The sequence below is a fragment of the Macaca nemestrina genome, chromosome 2 (genome assembly GCF_043159975.1).
Source record: "Macaca nemestrina isolate mMacNem1 chromosome 2, mMacNem.hap1, whole genome shotgun sequence".
NCBI classification, from domain to species: domain Eukaryota; kingdom Metazoa; phylum Chordata; class Mammalia; order Primates; family Cercopithecidae; genus Macaca; species Macaca nemestrina.
The window spans coordinates 152,979,566-153,007,056 of record NC_092126.1 but is presented as its reverse complement, the minus strand read 5'-3'; the positions used below and the strand labels follow the sequence as shown (position 1 = coordinate 153,007,056).

The 27,491-nt window shown below is 42.9% G+C and overlaps 1 protein-coding gene across 3 annotated transcripts in view; it reads left to right on the top strand.

Moving 5' to 3' along the window:
- LOC105477751 (XPC complex subunit, DNA damage recognition and repair factor) overlaps window positions 1-27,491 on the top strand; it is a 33,531-nt gene that overhangs the window by 413 nt on the left and 5,627 nt on the right. For all 3 annotated transcript variants that reach the window (XM_011734454.3, XM_071092248.1, XM_071092249.1), the window contains exons 2-11: window positions 5,196-5,391; window positions 7,718-7,830; window positions 9,841-9,964; window positions 10,987-11,071; window positions 12,667-12,824; window positions 13,319-13,439; window positions 18,715-18,804; window positions 19,621-20,502; window positions 21,975-22,135; window positions 25,644-25,725. In XM_011734454.3, coding sequence (XP_011732756.2) covers window positions 5,196-5,391; window positions 7,718-7,830; window positions 9,841-9,964; window positions 10,987-11,071; window positions 12,667-12,824; window positions 13,319-13,439; window positions 18,715-18,804; window positions 19,621-20,502; window positions 21,975-22,135; window positions 25,644-25,725 — 2,012 coding nt within the window. The remainder of the gene's footprint in view (window positions 1-5,195; window positions 5,392-7,717; window positions 7,831-9,840; window positions 9,965-10,986; window positions 11,072-12,666; window positions 12,825-13,318; window positions 13,440-18,714; window positions 18,805-19,620; window positions 20,503-21,974; window positions 22,136-25,643; window positions 25,726-27,491) is intronic.

Below are 27,491 nucleotides of genomic sequence, written 5' to 3'. Positions count from 1 at the left end.
TCCAGAGGATACAGCGCAGATGTTCAGGGTTGAACGCGGAGAAGGCAGTTATTTGTGTCCCAGGAAAACGGACGGACGGACCAGGACGTAGAGTGATGCAGTGTGCTGACTCCCGAATGATAACTTCAGCTGAGTCTCGCCCAGAGTTCCACAGTGGGATCCCACCTGACTTCCCCTCGTGGATATTGGATAGGCTTCTTACATTTGTCGTGGACAGTGCAGAGCTCATGGTCTTCCCCTTCAAATCTATGCTTTCCTCCGTTTTTCCAGTCCCAATACTTGTTATAAAACAAAGTCCACCTTTTTCTTATGTGCACACATCCAGTCCCGTCAGCAAGTCCAGTCAGTTCAGCCTCAGACTGTATTTCAAATTTGTCCACTTCTCTTCATTTCCATGGCCACAACCCGTCCAAGTCACCATCACCTTTCAGTTGAGTGACTGCAGTTTCCTCTTGACTGGCCTCCCAGCTCTACATCCAGCAACGCAAATAATCTTTAAAAAAAAAAAAAAAAATCATGCCATGCTCCTGCTTTAAACTCTCCTTGGTTTTCCATTGCTCTTAGTTTAAAATCCAGTTGTCTTATCCTGGCCTGCAAGATGCTACGTGTTTTGGCTCTTGCTACCTCTCCTGTTTCTCCTACCACTTGTTTCCTTGCCAGATACCCTCCTCATTGGCCTCCTTTCTCTTCCTCAAATATGCCAAGTTATTTCTTGAGCCTTTTCCTTTGATATTCCTTCGGCCTAGAGTGACCCCCCACCATGGCTTTTGCCAGGGCTGATTTCTTCAAATCTCAAGTCAGACATTCCTTGAGCAAACTAAGGTAGTCCTTCCCAGATACCCCGTGGATACTAAAACCTGTGATGCTCAAGTACCTTGTATCAAATGGCCTAGTGTTTCCATGTAACCTATGCGCATACTCCGACATACTTTAAATCATCTCTAGATCACTTGTAATATCTAATACAATGTAGATGCTATGGAAATAGTTGTCATACTATAGTTTTAAAATTTGTGGGTTTTCTTTTTCCCGAAATATATTCATCTGTGGTTGGTTGAATCTGTGGATGCGGGGCCCGTCGATTGGTAGGGCTAAGTGCTAAATAAATATTTTTTATTTTTTATTTTTTTCGAGATGGAGTCTCACTCTGTCGCTGAGGCTGGAGTGCAATGGCATGACCTCTGCCTCCCAGGTTCAAGCGATTCTCCTGCCTCAGCCTCCTGAGTAGCTGGTATTACAGGTGACTGCCACCATGCCCGGCTAATTTTTGTATTTTAGGAGAGATGGGGTTTCGCCATGTTGGCCAGTCTGGTCTCTAACTCCTAACCTCAGGTGATCCATTCGCCTCGGCCTGCCAAAGTGCTGGGATTATAGGCATGAGCCACTGTGCCTGGCCAATAAATATTTTAAATAATTGCAAAATGCAGGCTGTAGAAGGAATTTCTGGGTCTCCTGAAATAACTGGGTAGATTAGGTAACCAACAAAGGCTATCACACTCGATTCTGTGTTTCTATACCGATTATAAGTTCATCATCCATTAGAAAATAGTCAAATGGTAATAATTCCTAAACTTAGAAGGTGATTTACCTCATATGTAGTATTTTGAGTTCCATTTTATTCATTTACTCGTTCATTCAAAAAACATATTTTGAGTACTATGTGCTGCACATGAATGAGGTGACATGGGAGATAAGCGTATCTTGGAGGATCATAGAGTAGTGTTGACATGACATTTGCATGTAAGACATGCAAGGCAGAGTGTGCTAAATACTGTGGAAGAAGGTACAAGGCTTTGTAGCTTCCAAAGGATTAATCAAGTTTGACTAGCATGATCGGGGAACGCTTTCTGAAGTTGTTTGATCTGTGATTTAAAGGATGGTTGCTATTTTAGCAAGGGGTCGCAAAAAAGGGGCTGGTATTCTAGTCAGAATGTAATTTGCATATATGGCAATTAAAAATTGTTGTAATCTGATGGAAATGCTACCTGCATTCCTCCCAGCTCAACACTTCACCTGGGTTCCAGCTTGGTAGAGCTTCAATTCTTAGTTATATGCACTTGGGTGAATTATTTTGGACAAGTATTTTAGCCCTTCTCAACTTCTTCTATGAACTATAATAACTGCCTTGCAGGGTGGCTGTAAGTTTTCAGTGGGATAGCATATAAAGCCAAGAGCTTTAGCTTTACCCATGTTAGGTAATTAGTTGGGCTAGCTGGTGTCATTCAGCCTAAATGGAGGTAAGGGTGCACCCAAGTTTACTCTGCTAGCCAGAGGAGCTAGCAGTCAGTTCCCAAGGCAGCTTCCAATCTGCAGAGTTACAACTTTTGTTGTGGTTTGGTGGTTTGTTGGGGAAGCATAGACTTAGCAAGTGTGGTTTGGGCTGCAGGTGACAATAATTTGGTGACTGTCAGTGTAGTTTCTAACACTGTAATAGTGTAGGTTTTAACAGCACCCCTGTACATGCAAATGAAGGTGATACTTGGCTGCTTTCGACAAATAGGAAAAAAGAAAACAGGCTTCCACATGATTTCCTTTGTGTTACTAAAGCACCTCTGGTTTCTTTGCATTTCTTCTCTATGTTAACACCTTCGGTGATAATCCGTTAACTCCTTCAACAGCTGTTTATTGAGCGCCTACTATTTTCAGGCACTGTTCCAGGTACTAGGATAATAGTGGTGAACAAGACAGGTGAGGCACCTGCTCTCATGATTATAATCTGTGGGGAGGGGTAAGTAGAACAGATAACAAGTTAAAAAAAAAACAGATTCACATAATGGTAAGAGCTATCACCCTGTGTTAAGACTGCTGTGATAAAACTTACTTGGGTACATAGCAGAAAATGCTTCTATAGATGGGGAAAAAAAAAAACCCTCAAACTTAAATGGGGCTGGGAAGGGGCAGCTAAATGGGAATCAGTGTCAGGGAAGGCCTTTGTAAGGAGATGGCATTTTGAGGCAGTTAGTGTAATTTTGAGCCATTCATAGGAAGTTCTGGGGAAAAGAGTTCTAGGCAGAGAGGACAGTGTTTAAACACTCTTAGGAGGGAATGAACTTGGCCAGTTGGCTGGACACAGTGAGTGAGGGGCTGGGTAGGAGAAGTGGGCAGGGGCCTGAGCTTGGATACCAAGCTAAGGAGTTGGAATTTTATTCTGAGTGCTGTGAGTTGCTGCTAGAAGGTTTACTCTGGTGTTCTTATTACATCCCAGTAGATGGGCAAGCAGACCACAGTGGTAATTCCTGCCCTACTGAAAGAACGCTGAGCTCGAGGAGGCTGGTTAGGCGTATTAGATCACTCAAGATTTTGGAGAGTCCTGGAAAAGAGTCTCTAGGTGCTTAGGGACCAAAGAATAGCAAAGAATAGAAAGTCACCCATATTTCTGCCATCCAGAAATAGCCACCATGAAATAATGGTCTGTTTCCTTCTAGTCTGTTTTTTACATAGCAGAAAGCATGCTGTAAAATCAACTTTGCATGATTAACATTACATCATCTATCGTTTTTCTTTATCTTAAAGGATGACTCAATTATATTTTGTTGTGTGGCTCTGCCCTAAGTTACTTAACAATTATCTCATCGTTGTATGTTCAGATTATTGTTAGGTGCTTTTGAATACTATGAACATCCTTTTGATTCAGAGTTTTGTGTTTCCTTTTTCCCCCCTTTCCTTTTTAACTCCTCTACCTTTCTCTTCAAACACAGAAATAAAAGCTATGCTTTTTAACCAACCAGAAAAGTTTGTGATGCCTCTGAAGTATCCTCCTACCTGCATTTTTTTTAGATTAGTAGAAAGTGAAGTATTTCGCATCTTTGCCTATTAGAGGGCTAAATACCATTGTAAGATCCCGAAATCTTAATTTTAGGGCACCCTCCTCAAACTGTCAAATCTTAAGCTTTATGCAGCGTCTGGCCTTGGAATCGGCAGTCTGTTCTCAGATTTGAAAAAATTAATTTTGAAATAGTTTGCACTTCAAAATTTTTCCTTATTTTTTGGTTTCCACTAAAATGTTTAAAAATGGGAATACATAAATTCCTTTTTTATAAAACATTTAAAGAAACAACGGAATCAGTGATTTATCTAGCATTAAAAGAAATGCTCCTTTGATATGAATTTTATTAACATTTAATAATGATTTCATCTAGATCAGAGGGAGAGTCTTTTTTCCCTCATGCAAAAATTTATATTCTTGTGGAATATAAATACCTATCCAGAGAGTCAGCAAGGCAAACAATGAAAAGACTGAATTATTAAATAATTTTATATTTTAGGTTAACGTTGCAATCCCTTATGGAACCTCAATAAAAAGTATTTTTATTTTCTAAAATTAATTGAAGCAGAGTCATGCAAAGACAAAAGAGGATTTATTTCGGGTTCAAGATCATTTGTGTGAATATATTTGCAAAATAGAAAACTATCCTTCCCTGCCATATTGTTATTTATTAAAACTAATCTATTAATATAATTATTATATGTAAATAAACCATAATTTTAGATACCCCAATTTGACTAAAACCAGCAGCTTATGCATTTTTTATTTCCCTTTAACAAAAAATAATTATTTTAAGAAAATACTTTTGAATTATTGCTGTCTTTTTCCAACTGTAAGTTTGCTGAGGTGGTTGGTATACGAGTGCCATTTGGGTTACATTGGAAAGGTTTCAGAGCAGTATGTGTTTTGAGCAGTTTGGTCTTGAAGGTTGGCAGAAATGTAGATTAATAGTAATGATGTTGTGGTAAAACTTGGAAATGTTTATGTACTTAACATTTTATTTAAGAGGAGTGCATTATCCCTAAGACAAACAATTAGTCTTGGCAGATGATAAATAAATAGGGTGCTAATTAATGGATGTTGTATTTTCTTGGCAGGAATCGTATTGTATTTTCCTTTCCAGGATGTTGTATTTTCCTGGCTGACATTTAAGATCTGGAAGTTAGGTCTTATTTGACTCCTGTGGTATTTTCTGTAGTCATAGGAGAAGTAAAGTGCTGATAAAGGAGAATGGTTTTTACTATAAACATAGACTAGCCGCAGGTGGGTAGAGGCTGAGAGCTGGTTGCTGACCAGACGGGATGGTGAACAGGTGATGGAGATCGGGTTTGGAGACAGATTATAGAGCCTTTTCATGCCCTTGCCCATAAGCTGCTCTGCCTCCATCTTTCCTTCCACCCCTCACCTCATGTTCTGTATGGTCACCTAGATGCCTTTGAAGATGAGAAACCCCCAAAGAAGAGCCTTGTCTCCAGAGTTTCACAAGGAAAGAGGAAGAGAGGCTGCAGTGATCCTGGGGGTTCAGCAGGTGGTCCAGCAAAAAAGAAAGTGGCCAAGGTGACTGTTAAATCTGAAAACCTCAAGGTTATAAAGGATGAAGCCCTCAGCGATGGGGATGACTTCAGGTGAGATGCCTGCAAAGCTTTATCTCGGGTCTTGATTTTTCTCATCAGAGAATTGTGAGTAATGAAAACCTCTATTCTTACTTGTCATTGGGGTCCATGGAAGATTGGATCTTTAAGCTCTTCTAGGTACAACTCAGACCTGTAAGAACTGGAAACTTTACAGATAAGAACGGTGACAGTGTGCAGAAAGTGATTTGTTCATGCTTCCACAGCCAGACAGTGGCAAAAGCAGGAGAACCCAGGTCTTCTGACTCCTGGTCCAGTGTTCTTTCTACTACACAAAAATATTAGATATATCACAAAATATTTACCTGCCATTCCAGCTTTATCTCATACTACTTTCCTCAAGCGTGCTCTTCTCTGGCCCACCTGGACTTCTCATCATTCACTGAACACATTCTCGTACTTTGTGCACCTGCATTGTGCTCATGGTATTCCCTCTACCTGGAGTGCTTGCTGGCTTCCATCTTGAAGATGCAGATCCGAAACCACCTACCCTAGAGGCTTCACTGATTCCTCCCCCTTCTCTCCTCTGATTTCCTGTAGTGCTTCTAGGGAGTGTGATATGTCTGCCAGTTATTGTTACCACGCCACATACCCAGGCTTACTACCCTGTGACCTCTCAGAGAGCTGGAACCATGTGGGGTTCATTTTCATATGCCCTGTAGCATCGATTGCAGGGCCTTTTATTTGGCAGAAACTGAAAAAGTATTTTTGCAGTGAATGAGCATTTATAGTAATATGTTGTGAACAATAATTATGAGCCCAGGGAACACTTGGTTATCTGCCTCTTAAGAAAGTTGAGGGGTGGGGAGAAGAGGAAGAACAGAGGGGTAGTTGTTCCTTTGCTTCTTAAACAAATCCTCACTCCCAGTATCTGCTTTTCCAGCAGCCTCTAGTCCTGGCGTGAGAGAGTAGTCCAGTAGAGAGCACAGGAAGGGACACGGGACAGCATGCTGATTTTCTGCCATGGTTCATCTCTTCTTTTCTCTAGACTTTCCTTCCCTTCCCGTCCCGTCCTGTCCCCGTCCCTGTCCCGTCCCGTCCTTAATGGAGTCTCGCTCTGTTGCCCAGGCTGGAGTGTAGTGATGCAATCTTGGTTTACTGCAACTTCTGCCTCCCAGGTTCAAGTGAGCCTCCTGAGTAGCTGGAACTGTAGGCGCCCACCACCATACCTAGCTAATTTTTGTATTTTTAATAGAGATGGGGTTCCACCATGTTGGTGTCGAACTCCTGACCTCAGGTGATCTGCCCAGCTCGGCCTCCCAAAGTGCTGGGCTTACAGGCGTGAGCCACTGCGCCCGGCCTCCCCTAGACTTTTCTGAAGAATGCCTCTGAGCTTACTACTTTCCAGTTGCGTCCCCTCACTAGTTGAATTGTATCTCCAGAGACATATACATAGAGATAGGCCATGATACTGCCAAGGAAAGCTCTGAGTTCCCCTTTCCCTCTCCTCTGAGCATTGACTGTGGTCATTTCTGCTATGTTCATTCTAAGGGGAAATTTTTATTGCTGTGGTGTTGAGGGAAAGTGGTACCCTAAAAAAAGAGCATATTACTAGAGCTCAAGATTGATGATTGGTTATTTTAAATGTTTATGCCAAAATCCTAGATAATATTCTCACTTGGTACCAAGTGCCAAAGTTTACACAAGTTAAAAGTAACTGGATACTCTGGACACATTTTGTATATGAATTTGCAGAAATATATTACGAATCAGCAAGTACTTAGTCTTGAACCATTGTTTAGCCAACTACTTATCTATGTTATTATCTATTTAGCTAGCTAGCTGTCTATGTATCTTGTTATTTATGACTCACCTATGTGTAGTGACATCCCTACTTGAAGTTAGAATGCTACGAACAGAAATATGATGTCTCCTTACATCATATTTCTTAAAGATGGAAAAGAAATCTGAGTAGGCTTATAGTAGGATAAGTAAATGTAAATTTTATTCTCTTCTTTCTGGCCTCCAAATGCACGTAAATCACACAGATATCACAGTTCTGGAACTCATGTTATTATTTTGGTGTCTTCTAACTTTTCCTTGTCATGTCCAGGCACAGCTATGTTTTCTTTCACACAGATCTAGATTGGAGGGTTTTTGACAGCACATCTGGTATGTATTAGATGATCAGAGCACGTCTTGATGAGATGTTGAGACACGTGTTGATGGAGGAAGTGAGGCTCAGCGCTTACTAATCATCTTTAAATAGTTGCCACAGATTCTCAATAAATAGGAGGGGTTTTAAAAATTCCGTTTAGCTTGAATGGAACTCGAGGATATCTGAGCCTTCTTCATCTTCCTTCCTGTGGTCTTTACACAGGGACTTTCCAAGTGACCTCAAGAAGGCACACCATCTGAAGAAAGGGGCTACCATGAATGAAGACAGCAACGAAGAAGAGGAAGAAAGTGAAGATGACTGGGAAGAGGTTGAAGGTGAAACATCTCTCTTTGTTTTTCAGAACTCTTTGGTTCTGTTTGTTTTTTTTTGTTTGTTTGATTCTGTTTGGAGTCAAATCACTAATTGCAATCCTGTTGTTTCCTTTTGAGCTAATTAGACCACAGATAAGGTTGTACCAGGGACTTGCTTTGCTATATATGGAAAAACTCATGGCCAAGTTACCAAAGAAGGCTGTTTACTCTCTTTCTCTGGTGACTGTCAATGGGGTAGATATAAATAGAGAGGCAGCACTATTTAGAAGGAGCAGAGGCTTTGAAAGTAGTTAGAACTGAGTTCAGTGCTCAACTTTGCCACTTAGGTAGCAGTGTAAGTGAGTAATTTAATCTTGAGCAAGTAACTTCACCTCTCTGAACTGAGTTTCTCATTAGTAACACTCTGTAAACACCAAATGTTTAGTGTGAGCCATTCACAGTACAGGCTGTAGGATTATTGTGGGGAAAAGAAAGTTTGCAAATGTATCATACACTCACAGTAAATACCAGCTAATGTTATCATCCTTGATTCCTTCTGTCTGACCTGACTTTTCCCCACCTTTTTCTTTTGAAAGTGTTCAAATTTATCAAAAAAGTGAAAAATGTAATATATGTCCTCTTCACCTAGGTTCATTAACATTTTGCCACATTGAATGTATGTTTCCCTCTGTAAATATTCATTGTGGAACCATTTGAAAATAAATTGTAGATATTCTGATATGCCACTGCTGAATACTTAAGCATGCATTTCCTAATAATTAGACATTCTCCTGCATGACAAAATGACCTCATCACACCTAAGAAAATGAAAAATAAGTCCCCAATTGTTACAAAAACATCCTTTATAACTGTTTCTTTTTCCACACCAAGATCCAACCAAGCCTTGTATTTGATCGTTATGTCTCTTCAGTCTCTTAATATAGAGCAGTAGCTCCCACCCACCACCTTGTTTTGCTTTTCATAGCACTGCCTTTTTTGAAGGGTCGTAGTCTTTTGTTTTGTAGACTGTCTCATGTTCTGGTTTTGTCTGATAAACAGTCACGTATCTTTTGATGTTGTTAAACTTGTTTCAGTATCCCTGTATTTCTTGTAAACTAAATCCAAAGATGTGATTTAATTTTTATTAAACTTTTTTTTTTTTTGCAAGAATCCTTCCTAGGTGATGCTTTAAACCTTATCTTGCATTGATTAAGCCACCTCTAATGTCAGATTGTTCCTCTTCTAGTCATGCTACCTTTAAGCTAGCTGTACTACCATGTCCTTTTGACATGGCCTCATTAGTCTTTGAGAACATTTTTGTTTGGCTTATACTTTTCTTGCTGTAGACTTGAAACCAGCTTTTTTTCTTCAAGAAGCTGTGGTTCATTTTAGTAGAGATTCGTGTATAGAGACCAAGATCTGGCATTAGATGCATTCTTTGCCAGTGAGATGTCATGGCTTCTAGGCCGAGATCCTCTTTTAAGGAACTTTTGCTAATGAAGTTTTCAATTAGATCCAGTTCAGCAAGTTTAGTCCTTTTCAGCTACTGTATACAAGCAATATAGGGGGCGAAGAGATGAAAAGGATGTATTTCTTGTCACTTTGAGAATGAAAGACGGACACCTAAGTCATGGCTCTATACAAAGCAAATTGTGCTAATTGTTATAGTGATATAGAATGCAGAGAAAAAGAGATTATTCTCATTTGACTTTTTTTTTTTAAAAGAGTTTTAAGTATATACATACATGCATGAGTGTCAGCTTTTTAATAGAGGGGTCTGTATGCTTTAGGTCCCTTATCTAAAGACTGCCTGGGTCATGTGGGTTAAATGAGACACATGAATATATAACACTCAGCACAGTGCCTGGCACATGGTAGGACTCAGGGCAGGGCATGCCTAGGGGTCTCTGTGGGCTGTCTCTCTCACATTCATGCCTCACTTCCTCCTTCCCAGCAGAACCTTGATTCTGTTCAGTACAGTAGGTTTTATTGTTGTTATTACTATTACTGATTTTTTAAAATGCTTGTTGATAGAACTTAGTGAGCCTGTGCTGGGTGACGTGAGAGAAAGTACAGCCTTCTCTCAATCTCTTCTGCCTGTGAAGCCAGTGGAGATAGAGATTGAAACGCCAGAGCAGGCGAAGACAAGAGAAAGAAGGTAAGCTTAGACCCTTGCTTGTAGGCTCCTGTCACATGTAGTTGGCAACAGCTGCTGCTTTAGGAGGACTTTGGAGAAACTTGTAGGGGACCAAGACTGAGTCTCAAAGTTTTTGAGAACCTTGGGTCAGGAACCTGATTTACCTTTAGAGACTTGAATGAGACACCTTCGTGTCCTGGCTGGGGTGGGGGATGAGGAGAGAGAACTCCTGTGTGCCAAGGATTGAGCAGGTCATCCGTTATCTTACCTAATCCTTAGAAAAGTGTTATGAATGAGGAGCCAGAGGCTCAGAGACGCTAAGTAATGTTTCAGGAGTCACTCAGCCAGTAATTAAGGAGCTGAGACCTAATCCTTCTCATTGACTTGGGATTCACGTTTTCCCTACCATGTCACGCTGCAGGACTTGAGGCAGTGCCCACCGTGGTAGGGAGCCCCTATCCTTCCCAGCATCCTGGAGTACCTCTGCAGCCTCTGAGGACCTGGGAATATGGAGCCTCTGATGGCTTGGGAAGTACACTGTGCGATGGGCACGTTACTAGGCACAGAAGAGGGAGATAATACAAATCATTCAAGAAGTGTCAAGTTGTCTTGAAAATTTATGGTATATAGACTGAAAGAGGTTTTACACTAGAACAGTGTCACGTAAATGACGGTGTGTTAATTTAACATTAATAAAGGTAATGGCTGCTAAGTAGAGAGTCAGTAGTCGGAAGAGTTGGACAGCCAGAGAAGACATCCTGGAAAAAGTGAGCTTTGAGGCATGTAGGTGAGGTGTGGTCTGCTGTTGGTTGAGAGGATGGTTGTCTGGGTACAGAATGTCCCAGGCCAAGGTTTGCTGATGAGAAGGAGCCAAAGAGCCTACAGGAAATAGCTGGGTTGCAGATAGACTTGAGTAGCACAGCCTTGTGTAGGGAAACAGGGAGAATGATTCACTGTCATCCAAGGAGAAGGAATTGCCTGGGGGAGTGGAATCTGGTTTCAGTTCCCCACTTCATTCCCAGATTCTTCACTATGTGTTGCAGTGAAAAGATAAAACTGGAGTTTGAGACACATCTTCGGAGGGCAATGAAACGTTTCAATAAAGAGGTCCACGAGGACACACACAAGGTAAGGGCAAGGGATGATGGGGAAGGACTTTTCGTTGTCGGCGGTAAGAGCTTGTGCTCACCGAGGCTTTATTTCTGGCTTTGCTGCTCACTCTGTGGCCATGGCAAGTTTCTTACTCTCTCTGAGCATTTGTGTCCTCGTCGGGGAAGTGGAGGTAGTAATAGTGTCTGCCTGGGAGGGTGGTTGTGTATTATAGGTAAGGTAACTTACAGCACCAATGCCTGGCATGCAGCAGAGGCTAAATAACAAGTACTTGCCTTCCATTTCTCCTTTCAGTCATTTAATATCATTAATTCTAATCCCAGCTGCAGGCACTGGCTTTTAACTTTACCTGATAATTATTGAACACCTATACACACCTAGCAAGGTGCTTGGCGTGGTGGGGATAGAGACTTGGATAAAGCTTATTTCCTACAATTGAGGAGTATCTGATCTCTAGATGGAACATGGACTTCCAAACAGAGAAACTCAAGACTATGCCTAAAACAGTGAAAGAGATCAGCCTGGCTCTGTGGAGCTGGGCAAGGCTTTATGTAGGAGAAAGGATTAGAGCCGGGTCTAGGAGAAAAAGTTGAAGACTCTAGCCAAGTTGTGGAGGGGATGGCAAGGTGCCCAGCTCACCTGCGTGTGTGGAGTGTATAGGATGGGGGGTGGGGGTGAAGGGAGGGCAGGCTTTGGTTTCCCTTTGATGGATGGTGGGCTGCCAGAGAGGATAGCGATGGGGTGGGGGAGATGCTTTATGTGCAGCTGCTCCAGAAATCTAGAGGTGCAAGGACGGTGATGAAGTTAGAGAGGGTCGCCTCCTTCATCCAGGCCTGGGGCAAGAAATGAGACAGCTTTGTGCCTTTCACCTCTTGTTGGGTGCTGGAGGTGAAAGAAAGGGAAGATGACTCTCAGGTTTGAGACCTGAGTGAGGAAAGAGAGGCAGCACTATTGATTAAAATAGAGCGACTGTTAGTAGGGGAGGAGGAAGCCAAGGTTGAAGGGAAAATGACGCAAAGCAGTGTGTGAAAAGAGGGGAAGAGGCCATATAATCATTTTAGTAGGTGGATGAAGGGTGGGGTTTGGGGTCAGAGGAAGGGCGAAGATGTGGAGCTTGTGACAGAAGGTTGGGCTCAAACACCCAGGGAGGTGGTGAGAGTAGCCCAGTGAGCCCAGTGAGCCCAGTGAGCTACGTCCCACCACCGGCTTCCACAGGCTTCCAGCAGTCTCGCCAGCTCCACCTCACTTGCCTTTCCTCCTGATCTCGTGGAGCAAACCCCAGTTATGACAGCATTTCATCCAGAAATCTTTCAGTATGTATCTCTAAAAGACAAGACCAAAACAAAAACAGTTTGTATTTTGAAAACAAAGCAGTTTGTATTTTGAAGCTTTGAGTTTTGATGATTCCTTTGAAGGAATGAGTATACAGAGAGAAAAAGAGAGGGTGAAAGACAGGCTTGGGAAGTGGCCAATACTAGTATTTTTACTTTCTTATATGTAGAAATGGCAACACATATTTCTTGCCCACAGGATGTCTTGATTTTGGCAGCAAAAGTTCCTCCTGGTCTCTGGCCTGCCTTCCATGCTGCCCCTTCCTCCTTTCCTTTTTACAGGTTCACCTTCTCTGCCTGCTAGCAAATGGCTTCTATCTAAATAACATCTGCAGCCAACCAGATCTGCGTGCTATTGGCCTTTCCATCATCCCAGCCCACTTTACCAGAGTGCTGCCTCGAGATGTGGACACCTACTACCTCTCAAACCTGGTGAAGTGGTAAGGCCCTCCGCCTGTCCTGCAGAGGTGGGGAGTGTAGGATTTGTGTTCCTCTCAGAGGCTGTGTTCAGATCACTTCCACAGACCTTCCCTGAGGTGGTAACTATGGATCAGGTGGTGGGCATGGCATTGAAGATAGAGAAATGCCAGGCATGATCTTGCCCTGGTGTAGCTCCCAGACTGGTGGGGAGACAAATACATACCAGGTAATTACAGGGTGGCATGAGGAGTGCCCTGAAAGGGGTGTTCTGGGAACTGCATGCTCACAGTGCAGGGGTGCTTTTCTCAGCTGGGAGGTCTGGGAAGGCTCCCCAAGGAGGTAAAGTCTGAGTTGGGTTTGCAGTGATGAAAGGAGTTAGCAAGACAGGCTGGGGAAAGTAGGACAGGGGCAGGCGGGTCTCACGATTCACTCCCTCTTTTGATTTTCTTGGCTGTAAATGAAGATTCCCATTTGCCCTGACCTCTGACACAAGGAATGCCTGCTTTCTCCCCAGGTTCATTGGAACATTTACAGTTAACGCAGAGCTTTCAGCCAGTGAACAAGATAACCTGCAGACTACATTGGAAAGGAGATTTGCTATTTACTCTGCTCGAGATGATGAGGAATTGGTCCATGTAAGTGATTCCTTCCAGATCACTGTTTTTTCTCAGTACTGTTAACTAATGATAATGGCAGCCATGTGCCAGATGCCATTCCAAGTGTGTTACCAACACGACCTCAGTCAGTCCTCGTAATGACGATAGCTGCTGAAGCTCAGAATAGCTACTTGATGCCTCTAAGATCTTTTCCTTGGTGAGCCTGAGAATCAAGATTGGGATTGGAGTCTGAGTGGCAGGCCTGCGTGCTTTCCTCCCTGTCACCTCTAGTGCTGGTGTACCAAAAAGCCCATAATTTTTGGTCAGATGTGCTAGAAATATTTTCATTAATTATTCCAATTTTGTCTTCAAAAGTCCCAAGGAAATGTTTTTTCACATGGGATGCTGAAGTCCTTGAGAACGTGTTTTTGTATCTCACATTTGGGTGATGACACTGGCAGGCAGCAGTGCAGTGAGGAGGGTTCTGTCCATAAAAAAGAATCGTGATAGCAGAGTGCTCCAGGGACAGGCAGGCTTTATCAAATGCCTATGGGCACCTGTAGGGAAGGCTGTGTCTGAATAAAACAAAAACAGAGATCGAAATGTGGTTTTATCCCTAGAAGATTCCTATTAATCCATACAGTTCAATCTGGAAGTCCCAGATTCTCTGGAGAAAAAGACCAGATTTTTCATATCTGTAGAGGCCAAATGGTTGACATCTTTAGTTCTCTTCTTCCATATTGCTTTTAAAAAGCCTAAGATATTTGGCAAGGCTGATAATGATGTTATAATATGCTGCCCAAAGAAAACTTTTTTTTTTTTTTTTTGAGACAGAATCTCTCTCTGCCACCTAGGCTGGAGTGCAGTGGTGCGATCTCAGCTCACTGCAACCTCCACCTCCCAGATTCAAGTGATTCTCATTTCTCAGCCTCCCATGTAGCTGGGATTACAGGTTCGCACCACCATGCCTGACTGATTTTTGTATTTTTAGTAGAGATGGGGTTTCACCCTTCACCCTGTTGGCCAGGCTGGTAACTCATTAATATTTTAGTATTGTCCTCCCAGACTTGCTTCCTGTGTATTTGTGTACATATGTATTTGTTTTATTTGTTTAAGCAAAATGGGATCATATAGCTTTTAAAGAGGGGGTACAATTCAGTGACCATTTAGTACGTTTACAGTGTTGTGCAACTACCACCTCTATTTCCAAAATGTTTTTGTGACCCCCACGGGAAACCCTGTATGTACCCATTAAATACCCCGTTGTTACCCCGTCCCCACTCATGGCAACCACCAATCTGTCTTGTGTCTCTGTGGATTTACCTATTCAGGATATTTAGTATAAAATAAATTATACACTATGTGGCCTTTTGTGCCTGTCTTTTGTATAGCATAATGTTTTCAAGATTCATGTGCATTTTAGCATATATCAGTATTTCATTAATATTTATGGCTGAATAAGATTCCATTACATGTATATATATTTTCTCTATCCATTGGTGGACATTTCGTTAGTTTCTACCTTGTGGCTGTTGTGAAGAGTGTTGTTAACAATGTCTGTACATATATTTATTTACATACCCTGTTTTCAGTTCTTTTGGGTATATACCTAGGATTGAAATTGCTAGGTCATATGTATATTCTATGTATAACTTTTGGAGAAACCACCAAACTGTTTTCTACGGTTACTCTACCATTTTACATTCCCACCAGCAATGAACAAGAATTCCAAATCTTTGCCAACACTTGGTTATTTTCCAATGTTTTGATTATAGCCATTATGATGGGTGTCAAGTGATACCTCATTGTGGTTTTGATTGCGTTTCTCCAATGACTGATGATGATGAGTGTCTTTTCGTGGGCTTCTTGGTCATTTGTGTATCTTTTTTGAGGACATGTCTATTCAAGTATTTGCCTATTTTTTAATTACGTTGCCTTTTTGTTGATGATTTGTAAGAGCTCTTTATGTATTCTGGATATTAGTTACCTATCAAAATACATGCTTTGCACATAGTTTCTCCCATTCTGTAGGTTGTCTTTTTACTTTCTTGATGAAGTCCTTTGATATACAAAAGTTTTGAATTTTGACAAAGTCTGAGTTACCTATTTTTCTTTTGCTCTTTGTGCTTTTGGTGTCATATCTAAGATTCCACTGTCAAATCCAAGGTCATAAAGATTGACCCCTGTGTTTTCTTGTAAGAGATTTATAGTTACTGCTCTTACATACATTGAATATTTGCACATATCAGGTAGGTGTTCAACATCATTCTTATGCATGTGGATAGCCATTTGTCCCAGCATTATTTGTTGAAGAGACGATTTTTTCAGTGGGGCTTGGATGGTGTGGCATCCTTTTCAAAAATCAACTGGCCATAAACGTATGGGTTAATTTCCAGCCTCTCAATTGTATGTTATTGTTCTTACGCCAGTACAACAGTGTTTTGATCACTATAGCTTTGTAGTAAGTTTTGAAATCAGGAAACCTCAGTGTAACTTTGTTCATTTACAGTATGCTTTGGTTATCTGGGGCCTCTTGCAATTCCATATGAATTTGATGATCTGTTTTTCCATTTCTGTGAAAAAGCTGTTGGAATTTTGATAGGCACTGCTCTGAATCTGTAGATTAATTTATGTGCCATTACCATCTGGTTATTAGGTCTTCTAGTCCATAAGCATGGATGTCTCTCCTTTTATTTTTGTCTTTCTCAGCTGTATTTTGTAGTTTTCAGTGTACAGTCTTTCACCTCAGTTAAATTTTTTTCCTAGGTACTTTATTCTTCTTGATGCTGTTGGAAATGGCATTGTTTTCTTAATTTCTCTTTTAGATTGTTCATTGCAAATGTATGGAAACACAACTGACTTTTTTGTGTTGTCTTGTACCCTGCAGCTTTGCTGAATTCATTTATTAACTCTACTAGCTTTCTTGTTCGTTTATGTATGGGATCCCATATGGTATCTATAAGTAGATCATTTTACTTCTTCCTGTCCAGTTTGCATGCCTTTTGTGTCTTTTTCTTGCCTAATTGCTCTGGCTAGGACTTCAAGTACAGTGTTGAATAATGATCGTGACATCAGGCATCCTTCTTTTGTTCCTGATAATTCATGGGGAAAGCTTTCAGTCTTTCACCATTAAGTATCATGCTGGCTCTGGGTTATGATGTTGACTCAGTTTCCTTCTATTCCTAGTGTTTTGAATGTTTTTTTTTTCTCATGAAAGCCTGTGGGATTGTCTCAGATGCATTTTTCTGTGTCAGTTGAAATGGTCCTCTGGATTTTCTTTCCTTCATTCTTTTAATGTATATGTAATTGATTGATTTTCTTATGTTGAACCATCCTTGCATTCCTAGAATAAGTACTACTTGGTCATGTTGTATATGTCTTTTAATATGTTGTTCGATTTTGTTTATTAGTATTTTATTCAGGATTTTTGCATCTATATTCATCAATTGGTTTATTTTCTTGTGATGTATTTGTCTGGCTTTGGCGTCAGGGTAATGCTTGCCTCGTAGAATGAATTAAAAAATGTTTCCTCTTCTAATGTTTGGAAGAGTTTGAGAAAGATTAAGGTAAATTCCCCTTCAGATGTTTGCTAGAATTCACCAGTGAGGTAATCTAGTCCTAGACTTTTCTTTGTTGGGAGGTTTTTGATTTCTGACTCGATCTGTTGTTACAGATCTGTTCAGATTTTTCATTACTTCTTGAGTCAGGTTTGGTCATGTGTATGTTTCTGGGATTTTGTCCGTTTTCTATACATTATCTAATTTGTAGGGATCATACAGTTCTGTAACCTGATTTTTTTCCTCAGCAATGTACATTGATAGATTTCTTATTAAAGGTGGTGACTGTGTATGCTTGGGTAGCACTAGACTGTTTCCAGAGTCCTGTCAGCTACATTATCTTGTCTAATCCTCTTTAGAGTCGTGTGAGGAAGCTGAGGCAGGGATTATTCTAGATGCAGAAATCCAGGTGTAGGGAAGTCACTCAGCTAGTGGTGAACACTTAGTTATCCAGACTTCTGGACCTGTGCTCCTGTGCCATGCTGTACAATAAGAAACTGAGAAATTAATATTGGTACAATGCCATCAGCTAAACTACAGACATTATTTGGATTTTCCAAGTTTTCCTGCAGATATCCTTTTTCTATTCCATGATACTGGTTTGTATTTAGTCATCATGTCTCCTCCAGTGTGTGACAGTGTTTTGATCTTTCCCTGTCTTTCATGATCTTGACACTTTGGAAATTTTTAGCTGCAGAAGAAACAAGGCAAAAGCAATCATTTATCTCACCATAACATGGCTCCTCACACTGGACTTTATCCTGAGGCTGTGGCAGTAATCAAGGAGAGATGCTGGGACCTGGAGACCCGTGTAGGAAGGCCTTGCCTGAGTACATTATCACTGTTGCCGCTGAAGGTCAGGTCCCCTGAGGGGCTCCCAGACTTCCAAGTTAACAGTGTTCAAAGCTGCAGACTCGGTTAAAGATTCAACGTGGGGAAAATTGGAAAACGGAACAGACTTAGGTGATCTGATGATAATGATATTTTCTACTAGTTCTTCCCAAAGTGGTATTTCATTTTATTATTTTAGTCACAAATGTAACACATATTGACTGTAGAACAATCAGAAGATAGGTAAGCAGAGAAAAAAATCCTGTAAACACCCATAACCCAGTATGTGGATGCTTTTTCAAATATCCATGTATGTCTAAATTTATATTTACGTTTTTTTTTTTTTTTTTTTTTTTTTTGAGGCGTAGTCTTGCTCTGTTGCCCAGGCTGGAGTGCTGTGGTGCGATCCCGGCTCACTGCAAGCTCCGCCTCCTGGGTTCACGCCATTCTCCTGCCTCAGCCTCCCGAGTATAGCTGGGACCACAGGCCCCTGCCACCACGACCGGCTAATTTTTTGTATTTTTAGTAGAGATGGGGTTTCGCTGTGTTAGCCAGGATGGCGGCGATCTCCTGACCTCGTGATCCACCCACCTCGGCCTCCCAAAGTGCCAGGATTACAAGCGTGAGCCACTGCACCCGGCCGTATTTTGTCTTATAAAAATGTAATCACATCATACTTTTGAAAGGAAAAATTTTATTTTCCTTTAATATATGACGAGCATGTTCCTGTTCTTCTATGAAGATAAACCTCTGCATCATCATTTTTAACAGTGTCTGGAGTTTCCATTGCCCATCGCGTACTGTTAGAAAGTCTGGCTGTTTCCAACTTTTCCCTGTCTTGAACAAGCACCATAACAAACAACATTGAACTCATTACATCTTTAATTACTTTCTTAGGATAACTATGTTATTCCTTTTCATCATAGATATTCTTACTGATTCTCCGGGCTCTGCAGCTCTTGACCCGGCTGGTATTGTCTCTACAGCCAATTCCTCTGAAGTCAGCAGCAGCAAAGGTGAGGTGCTCAGGGCTGCCAGAGAAGAGCAGCAGTTGACAGGAAATTGTCACACTCAAAAAAACTGATCATTATTGTATTTTTAAGAGCTGATATTCATGGAGTGTGGGTTCTTTCGAGCCTTGCACATACCCTGTGTTAGGGAAGACTCGGGCACATGAGTGGGTATCTGGCATCCTGAGCTTCATGTGTGCAGAGTGCTGCTTTTGTTTCTGTTGTGTAAATTGGGTGGAATGGTGCCTGTCCTCACTTGCTCCGTGAAGTGCTGATGAGTGAAGCACTGAGTTTTGAGGTGCTCTAGGTTAGCTTCAAAAAGCTAAATGCTATACTCATTGGGGTATTGGCATTATCTGAAGCCTGGTGGTCTAGAAGCTGATTTTCATAATATCTGTATTCTTAAAACTACAACTGTATTAAGTTCATACGTATTTGTTTGCAAAATGCTTATGTCCGAGGTGGGTAGTAGTACTGCTGAGGAAACTGAAACTTGGAAGTTAAATAATTTACATAACCAATAAGAGTTAGAACTGGAATTCAAACCCATGTTTGACTGTTTCCAAATCCCATGTTCTTTTCTCTTTACCGTTAGGGTGAAAATAATTATACTGTGGCCTTATCTAAGATGCTACCAATTTTAGCCATACATGCATACAACCCTGAGGGATAGCTGGTTGATCACTGTCTGAGCTGGGGACATCGTGATGTATTGGTTCTCTAGCTAGTGAATTAACCCTATTAGATTACAGGATTTCTATCATATCCTTAGCAAAAGAGGGAAAAAAGGAAAGCAAAGCAAAATTTCTTACTCTGTTTAAGGGAAAGAAACCTTCCAAGGAGAGACTGACTGCGGATCTGGGAGGCTGCTCAGAAACTTCCAGCCAAGTTCTAGAAAACCACACCAAGCCAAAGACCAGCAAAGGAACCAAACAAGAGGAAACCTTTGCTAAGGGCACATGTAAGCCAAGTGCCAAAGGGAAGAGGAACAAGGGAGGCAGAAAGAAACGGAGGAAGCCCTCCTCCAGCGAGGAAGACCAAGGCCCAGGAGACAAGCAGGAGAAGGCAACCCAGCGACGTCCGCATGGCCGGGAGCGGCGGGTGGCCTCTAGGGTGTCTTATAAAGAGGAGAGTGGGAGTGATGAAGCTGGCAGTGGCTCTGATTTTGAGCTCTCCAGTGGAGAAGCCTCTGATCCCTCTGATGAGGATTCCGAACCTGGCCCTCCAAAGCAGAGGAAGGCCCCCGCTCCTCGGAGGACAAAGGCTGGGTCCAAGAGTGCCTCCAGGACCCAATGTGGGAGCCATCGTAAGGACCCAAGCTTGCCAGTGGCATCCTCAAGCTCTTCGAGCAGTAAAAGAGGCAAGAAAATGTCCAGTGATGGTGAGAAGGCAGAAGAAAGGAGCATAGCTGGTGTAGACCAGTGGCTAGAGGTGTTCTGTGAGCAGGAGGAAAAGTGGATATGTGTGGACTGTGTGCACGGCGTGGTGGGCCAGCCTCTGACCTGTTACAGGTACGCCACCAAGCCCATGACCTATGTGGTGGGCATTGACAGTGACGGCTGGGTCCGAGATGTCACACAGAGGTACGACCCAGCCTGGATGACAGTGACCCGCAAGTGCCGAGTTGATGCTGAGTGGTGGGCAGAGACCTTGAGACCATACCAGAGCCCATTTATGGACAGGGAGAAGAAAGAAGACTTGGAGGTAAGGCCTTGGCTGCCAGGGGCTCTTAAGACCCAGTCAGGTTATTAAAATTATTCCTGTTTTTGAGCACCTTATATATGCCCAGCACTATGTTGGGTGTTTTTAGTGGGTTGTCTCATTTAATTGTCTCAGCAATATAAAGCTGGGGCAGTTGCTGCCTTAATTTTAGTGGTAAAAGTTGTGGAGATGAGAGATGAACTGCCATGGTGTTTGAGCCCACGTCTGTGTGGCTTTGGAGCCTGTATACTATTAGTTATTGCCCAGTTATAAATTTGGAGCTTTAGAATAATTTATGCAAGTAATATAACTCAGACTGAGTGAAAGAAGGAATAGCCCATGGATATATTCTCCCCCTTCCCCCATCATGCGTGCATGTAAAGATGCATGTGCAAACACCCCTCATACATAGAACACTCACCTCCTGGGAAAGAGCGGTCTCGGAATGAGACAATATCTTCAGTCTATTGAGAAGGCAGATTGGGAGGCAGAGACTTCTAGAACATAACACAGCTATGTCACTTGATCCTAGAACCAGCACTTAACACCAGGAAGAGTGCCCGAGCCGCCTGTGTGTACGGCAGTGGTGGTGTTGGGTGGAGCTTGCCATTTCTACACAGGAACATGCCCAGATTTGTCACAGGTTTATTTCCAATCACTCAGGATAGGTAATTTGCAGATTTATTAATCCTTTCCTATAGGAGTGCAGTGCATCCCACATTGAGTGTTTGCTCCAGGGGTGTTCTTGGTTCATTTTACCTAGTAATGACGGGTTAAGTGGAAATTATGCAGATGGTATTGTAACTAATGTACCTAAAGCTTAGTGGAAGCTGAACATGCAGCGTCCTCTCCTACTATCAGCAACTCCACATTGCCAGTCCTTACTAGTCTGTTGGGGTTTTTGAAGAAATGCCAAGGGCAAGCCTAAGAGAGCCTGGTGAACAGGGTGACTTAAAGCAGTGAATTGCCTACTGAGCAATGAGCAATCTTAGAGAAGGGCAGAGAGAACACTGTCAGAGTGGACCAAGAGAAAAGTCGCAGGGTGAGAACCACTGCTCTCAATTTCCTGTGAGAGCCAGCAGATAAGCTCACGCTCTTCTTAGAAGAGGATTGTCCCTTTGAGATAAGACCTTCTTACTGAAGAGCACTGTGTGTTTTTCTTCCTTGCAGACATTTAACAGAGCAGGCGCTGATCTGCTGGGGCTGGGTTAGGCATCTAAGCATTCAAATAGGTTAGACAACTTTTTGAAGTTGCCACAAGCCACAGATTTATTTGATTCTTTTTAGCTTTTGATTCATCTGTGACCGACTTACTGGCCGGAGCTACAGATGTGATGTTACAAAAATCATTAGTGTTCATGAAACCTTGGATCCACCACCTGTTGTCAGAACAACTTAGTCTAAGGATCATCTCCCTCAAACATCATTTCCTCTTCTAAATAACATGCTCAACTTTGTCTGTCTGGCCTTTGCAGTTTCAGGCAAAACACATGGACCAACCTTTGCCCACTGCCATTGGCTTATATAAGAACCATCCTCTGTATGCCCTGAAGCGGCATCTCCTGAAATATGAGGCCATCTATCCTGAGACAGCTGCCATCCTTGGGTATTGTCGTGGAGAAGCGGTCTACTCCAGGTGCGTGAGGCAGCCTGGTTGGCCTCAGGGGCTTCCTGGTGGTGTGGGATTAACAGCCTTCTTCCTGGGCAAAGGGTGCTGATGGGAGCTCATCTGACTTATCAGTGTTCTCAGGCTAAGCCAGTGTGCGTGTGCTGTGTGTGTGTGATGTGTAGGAGAGAAGAAAATTTGAAAATTAAAACAGGGATTAAAAGAATGGCAGGGGAAAAACAGTTACAAAGGAAAAGAAAATACAAAGTAGGAAAAATAAAATTTAAGATAGGGCAATATAAAACACGCCCCACAAGTACAAGTCAAAAACATACAAAAGGAAGGTACAAAGGATTTGATTATGGAAGTTAAAAGTGAGTGGATTTTTCATGGGTACAGAGCTCTGTTTGGCATGAAAAAGTTCTGGAAATGGATGGTGGTAATGGTTGTACAATGTTGTGAATGGACCTAATGCCACTGAACTGCACACTTAAAAATGGTTAAAATGGTATATTTTATGTGACTGTATTTTATACCACAGTAAAAAGAAATAGCTAAAAAAGGAGTGGAATAAGAGCAAAAAATGAGTAAAATATATATAAAATTAAAATTGAAAAATGTTAATACAATTTTGAGGTAAGAAAAAAATAGATACAGGAATTTTGAGAAATGGGAATAAAAAGCAAGTAAAATAAGTGATTTTAAAAGACATGGGATGTACAAGACCAAGAAATAGGAGATGTTCTTAAATGAGAAAACAGGAAGTAAAGAAAACAGAAAAAGGAAGCATAGGGAAACCCACATGAGAGTGGGTGATTTGAGTCCTCCCACTGGGGATGACTTCCTGCTTGTCAGCCCCCTGTGGGAGTCATACTGGACCCTCTCTTCAGGGCTCTGCCCTGTCTTGGAGCTTTTTGTTTGATGTCTGGGGCACGCCGCCCTGGGCAGGGGCAGGGCTTTGTTGTTCTAGGACTTTAGCACCCAGCAGTCAAAGGCAGCAGGGGGCCTGGGCTGCCCTGATAGAGGCTTCCTCTTGTGGGTATGTATAGTAGTTGGGAGAAAGACTGTTGGGAAGAGAGTGCTGGCGTTGTCCAGGGGCACCATGTCAGTGATAGAAGGAAGCATTAGAGGTGCATATTTATTGATTTTTTTTAATTGTGGCAAAATATATGTAACATAAAATTTACCATCTCAACCTTTTTAAGTGTACAGCCTACAGCATTAAGCACATTCACACTGTCATCCAGCCATCACCACCATCCATCTCCAGATTTCTTTTCCTCTTCCCAAACCAAAACTCCGTCCCCATCAAAAACTCCCCATTCCCCTTCTCCAGCCCTGCACCCACCATTCTCCTTTCTGTCTCTGAGTGTGCCTACTATAGGGACCCATGTAGGTGGAATCATGCGGTATTTATAGTCATATTGTGACTGGCTTATTTCACTTAGCATAATGTCCTCAGGGTTCATCCATATTGTATGTAGCATGGGTCAGAATTTCCTTCCTTAAATTTTAGGCTGAAACTCCATTGTGTAGGCAGACCACATTTTGCTTGTGCCTTCATCCATCAGTGGGCACTTGGCTTGTCTCCACCTTTTGGCTGTTGTGAATTATGCTGCTGGGAACATGGGTGTGCAGATAACTTTTGAAGATTCTGCTTTCAGGTGTTTTTTTTGTTTTGTTTTTGTTTTTTTTGTATATACCCAGTGCAATTACTAGGCCAGATAGTAATTCCCATCATTTTTTTAGGAACCACCTTACCATTTCCACAGCAGCTGCACCCATTTTACATTTTCACCAACAGTCCACAAGGTCTCCACTTTCTCCACATCCTCACTGACACTTGTTACTTTCTGTGTTTTGGTAATAGCCATTTTAATGAGTGTGAAAAGGTTAGAAGTTCACATTTATTCCAAGAGGACTGTGACCACTTCCCTGCTGTTTTCCTTAGGAAGATGTCCAGATGCTGCCTGTCAACCCCTAAGACCCCTTTTTTACCCGCTCCTGTCTGAAGACCACACCATTACATAATCACTCCTCTGGGCAGTCAAAGATGTTCCCCCCCCGCAGTGGGAGCATGAGTGGAGCTTTGAGCTCTGGCAGGTTGATGCTACTGGCAGAAGCGCTGCTCTGGCACTCAGGAAATGTCCGGTCCTCCCAGCAACCATGTGTGGTAGAAAGGACAAGCTCACTGTCCCTAGTTGATAGGCGAGGACACAGGTGCTCCTTGACTTAGGATGAGGTTGGATCTCCATAAACCCGTTGGAAGCTGAAAATAGGATATCCTAAGTTGAGAATGCATTTAATATACCTAACCTGCCCTAACTGGACCTCATGTAGGTGGAATCATACGGTATTTATGGTCATTTTGTGACTGGCTTATTTCACTTAGCATAAAGTCCTCAAGGTTTACTCCTGTTGTATGTAGCATGGGTCATAGCTTAGCTGAGCCTCCCTTAAACGTGCTGAGAACACATTAGCCTCCAGTTGGGTACAGTTATCTAACACAAAGCCTATAATGAAGTACTGAATATCCATGTAATTTATTGAATACTGAAAATGAAAAAGAGAATAGTTGTATGGGTACTTGAGGTACAGTTTCTCCCGAGTGTATATTGCTTTTGCATTATCATAAAGTTGAAAAATCTTGAATCAAACCATTGGACGTTGGGCACTGTCTGTACTGAGGCTCAGGAAGGTAAAGTGACTTGTCCAGATGGCCTAGCCAGGAAGTGGCACAGGTAAGATTCAACCTCCATCCATTGTGCTGTGCTGAAATTCAGCCTCAGATTCCCTTGTGGGTAAGGGCCTGAACCTGCACTAGGAGGAAATGGGGTGCCTTTGCTCATTGGAGCCGCTCCCTGGACAGAGTGAAGGGGTGCAAACTAACTAGATGGGCGTGCCCTATTAAAGATGGCTTGGCAAGGGAGGGGTTGAGCCTCATTGGAAAGTAGACTTGCACGGCTTTGGTGAGCTCTTAGCTCTGGAGGAAGAGTGAAGCCAGAGGATCTTTGCCTGCAGGGATCATTTGACTGTTCCATGTGCATGTGTCTTGGTTCTGTGATAGCTTATTAGCTTATTATAGTTGGTTTCTCTGCAGCCTTCCTTTGGGTTCACTGTCCTCTCCTCTGGACACTTCCCCCCACATGGTGTTAATAGCAGATCAGAGCCTCAGCAGGTGCTTGCTTGGTGGTGGTAGTAAACGTGAGTAACTGCCTGCACACAGTGGCCTTTACCCCATCCTGATAGGCTGTAGCTGGAGCTCTCACAGGCTCTGGACACCAGAGGAGAGGAAAACCTATAAAGGGGAGGAGTGGTGGAGGCAAGGCACGAAGGCTGCAGAGTAACTCCATGCAGATTAGGGTTTGTAAGTGGACACATCCCCCAAAAGACAGGCAGTCCACATTCAAGGCTGTTTGGCTAGCACAGCTCCTTTGGGCCCCCTAGGAACCTGGCCTGCTTCAGGGTGGCAGAACCTGAGGAGGGAGCCTGCAGGGCCCCTCTGAGTTTGCCTTTGTGTCCTGTGTTCGTTCCGCAGGGATTGTGTGCACACTCTGCATTCCAGGGACACGTGGCTGAAGAAAGCAAGAGTGGTGAGGCTTGGAGAAGTACCCTACAAGGTAACTGGAGCTAGAGGGTCCCAGCGGGGAGTGGTGACGCAGGACTGTAGCTGAGTGGGAGAACTGGGGGCAGAGAAGTGATGATGAGGAGCCTCCCAGTGTCCTGCCCAGGATCCTGATCAGAAATGTCTCACTTTCTCGGTTTGAGCAGGATTCAAGGAGGAGAGAAACATATCTTTAAATTGTCTTATTAATAAGACATTTGTAAGAAATTGATCTTCCAAAACAGAAAAGAAATCTAGGCCAAATAGTAGGCCTCAGACTCCTTATGTGAGTTCAAAGGTTCTACAGGTTGGAATTGAGTTACTGGATGGTCCTGGGAGGTCAAAGCCCTGCTTTATAGCAGCACGTTCTCCAGTCAGATTATCCTTCTGTTTGGCAGTTCTCCGAGCATTTTGCATGTGTGCGTTCTCTGTTGCCTCAAAAGCCATAGGAATTGGCATTATGATGCCCATTTTACAGATGAGAAAACTGAAGCTCAGGGCAAGTGACTTGTCCAAGCCCCCACAGTTAGAAAAATGGCAGAGCAGAGCCCAGGTGAGAATCCCAGGGTCTGCCTTGAAGCCAGTGCTCCTTTCACACTGTGCTGCGGTATTGTTAGACTGGTTGCTCTTGAGGAACACGAACCGAGCGAGGTCCCACAGAGACTATTCACAGGACACACAGCTCAGTACGACCAGCAGAGTAAAGTGGCCGATCACAGAGACCATTTACTTCTCATCAGACCCCAGGAGTCCTTGGGGGTTGCAAGACTCTGGGAAGCTGGGTGGGGAGTGGAGGGGCCTCCGCTTAGTGGGAAGGGCTGTAGGTGCTGGTCGCAGTCACTGCCAGCAACAGGCTGGAGTGTGTGATGCCCCTTGCCCAGGCCTGCAGGGCTGCTGAGGATTTTCTCTGCACCATCTCACCTGTCTTTCATGCTGGAACCAGCATAGCACTGTCCAGTTGAAATGTAACATGAGCCACACATTTAAATTTTTTAGTAGCTACATTAAAAACCAAATACAGTTGCAATTTTAACATTAAAATATATCCAGATATATCTAAAATACTATTTCAGCAGTAAGAAATATTTTAAAGTGTTGAGATACTTAAATCCATTTTGTTCCTAAGTCTCTTTAATCCTTTGTGTTTTTGACTTTCTAAATCCATTTTGTTCCTAAGTCTCTCTAATCCTTTGTGTTTTGACTTTCTGTACCTCAGTTCAGACCAGCCACATTTCAGGTGTGCAGTGGCCACATGTGACTGGTGGCTGTCATGGTAGCACAGTTCTGGAATAATCCCAAATCTCTCAAATTTACCTCTTGTTCTGATCCCCACCACCCCAACTCCTGCCTCAGTATCTTTTGCTTGGGCAACAGCCACAGCCTCCATTCCAGCCTGAATCCATTCCCCTGTCAGTCACTAGGCTCTTTCTGTGCGTTCCAGCGGTCCTTGCCCCACCCTGGCCAGCGCCTTTAGTCCGAGTCCCGCACCCTCCCCATGGTGCAAAGTGATGTTCTGGTGCTTACTGCCTCTGCATTCCAAAGGACTTCAGAGGCCCCAGGTCCCAGTGTTCTCCCACCTCTGTGTCCTTTGGGGTCCAGCCCTGTTCTCTTGGGCAACTCCTTGCCCCTTTAAGCCTCTGCTCAGGCAGGACCTGTTCTGAGCAGCCTTTTTGCCTCCACTGTCCTCAGGGCTGGGCAAGAGCTTGCCTCTGAGCTCCCGTTCCACCCTGTACTCTTCACGCTGAGTTGTAGCTGTGTCTCTTCCCCTGCAGGAGCCTGAGC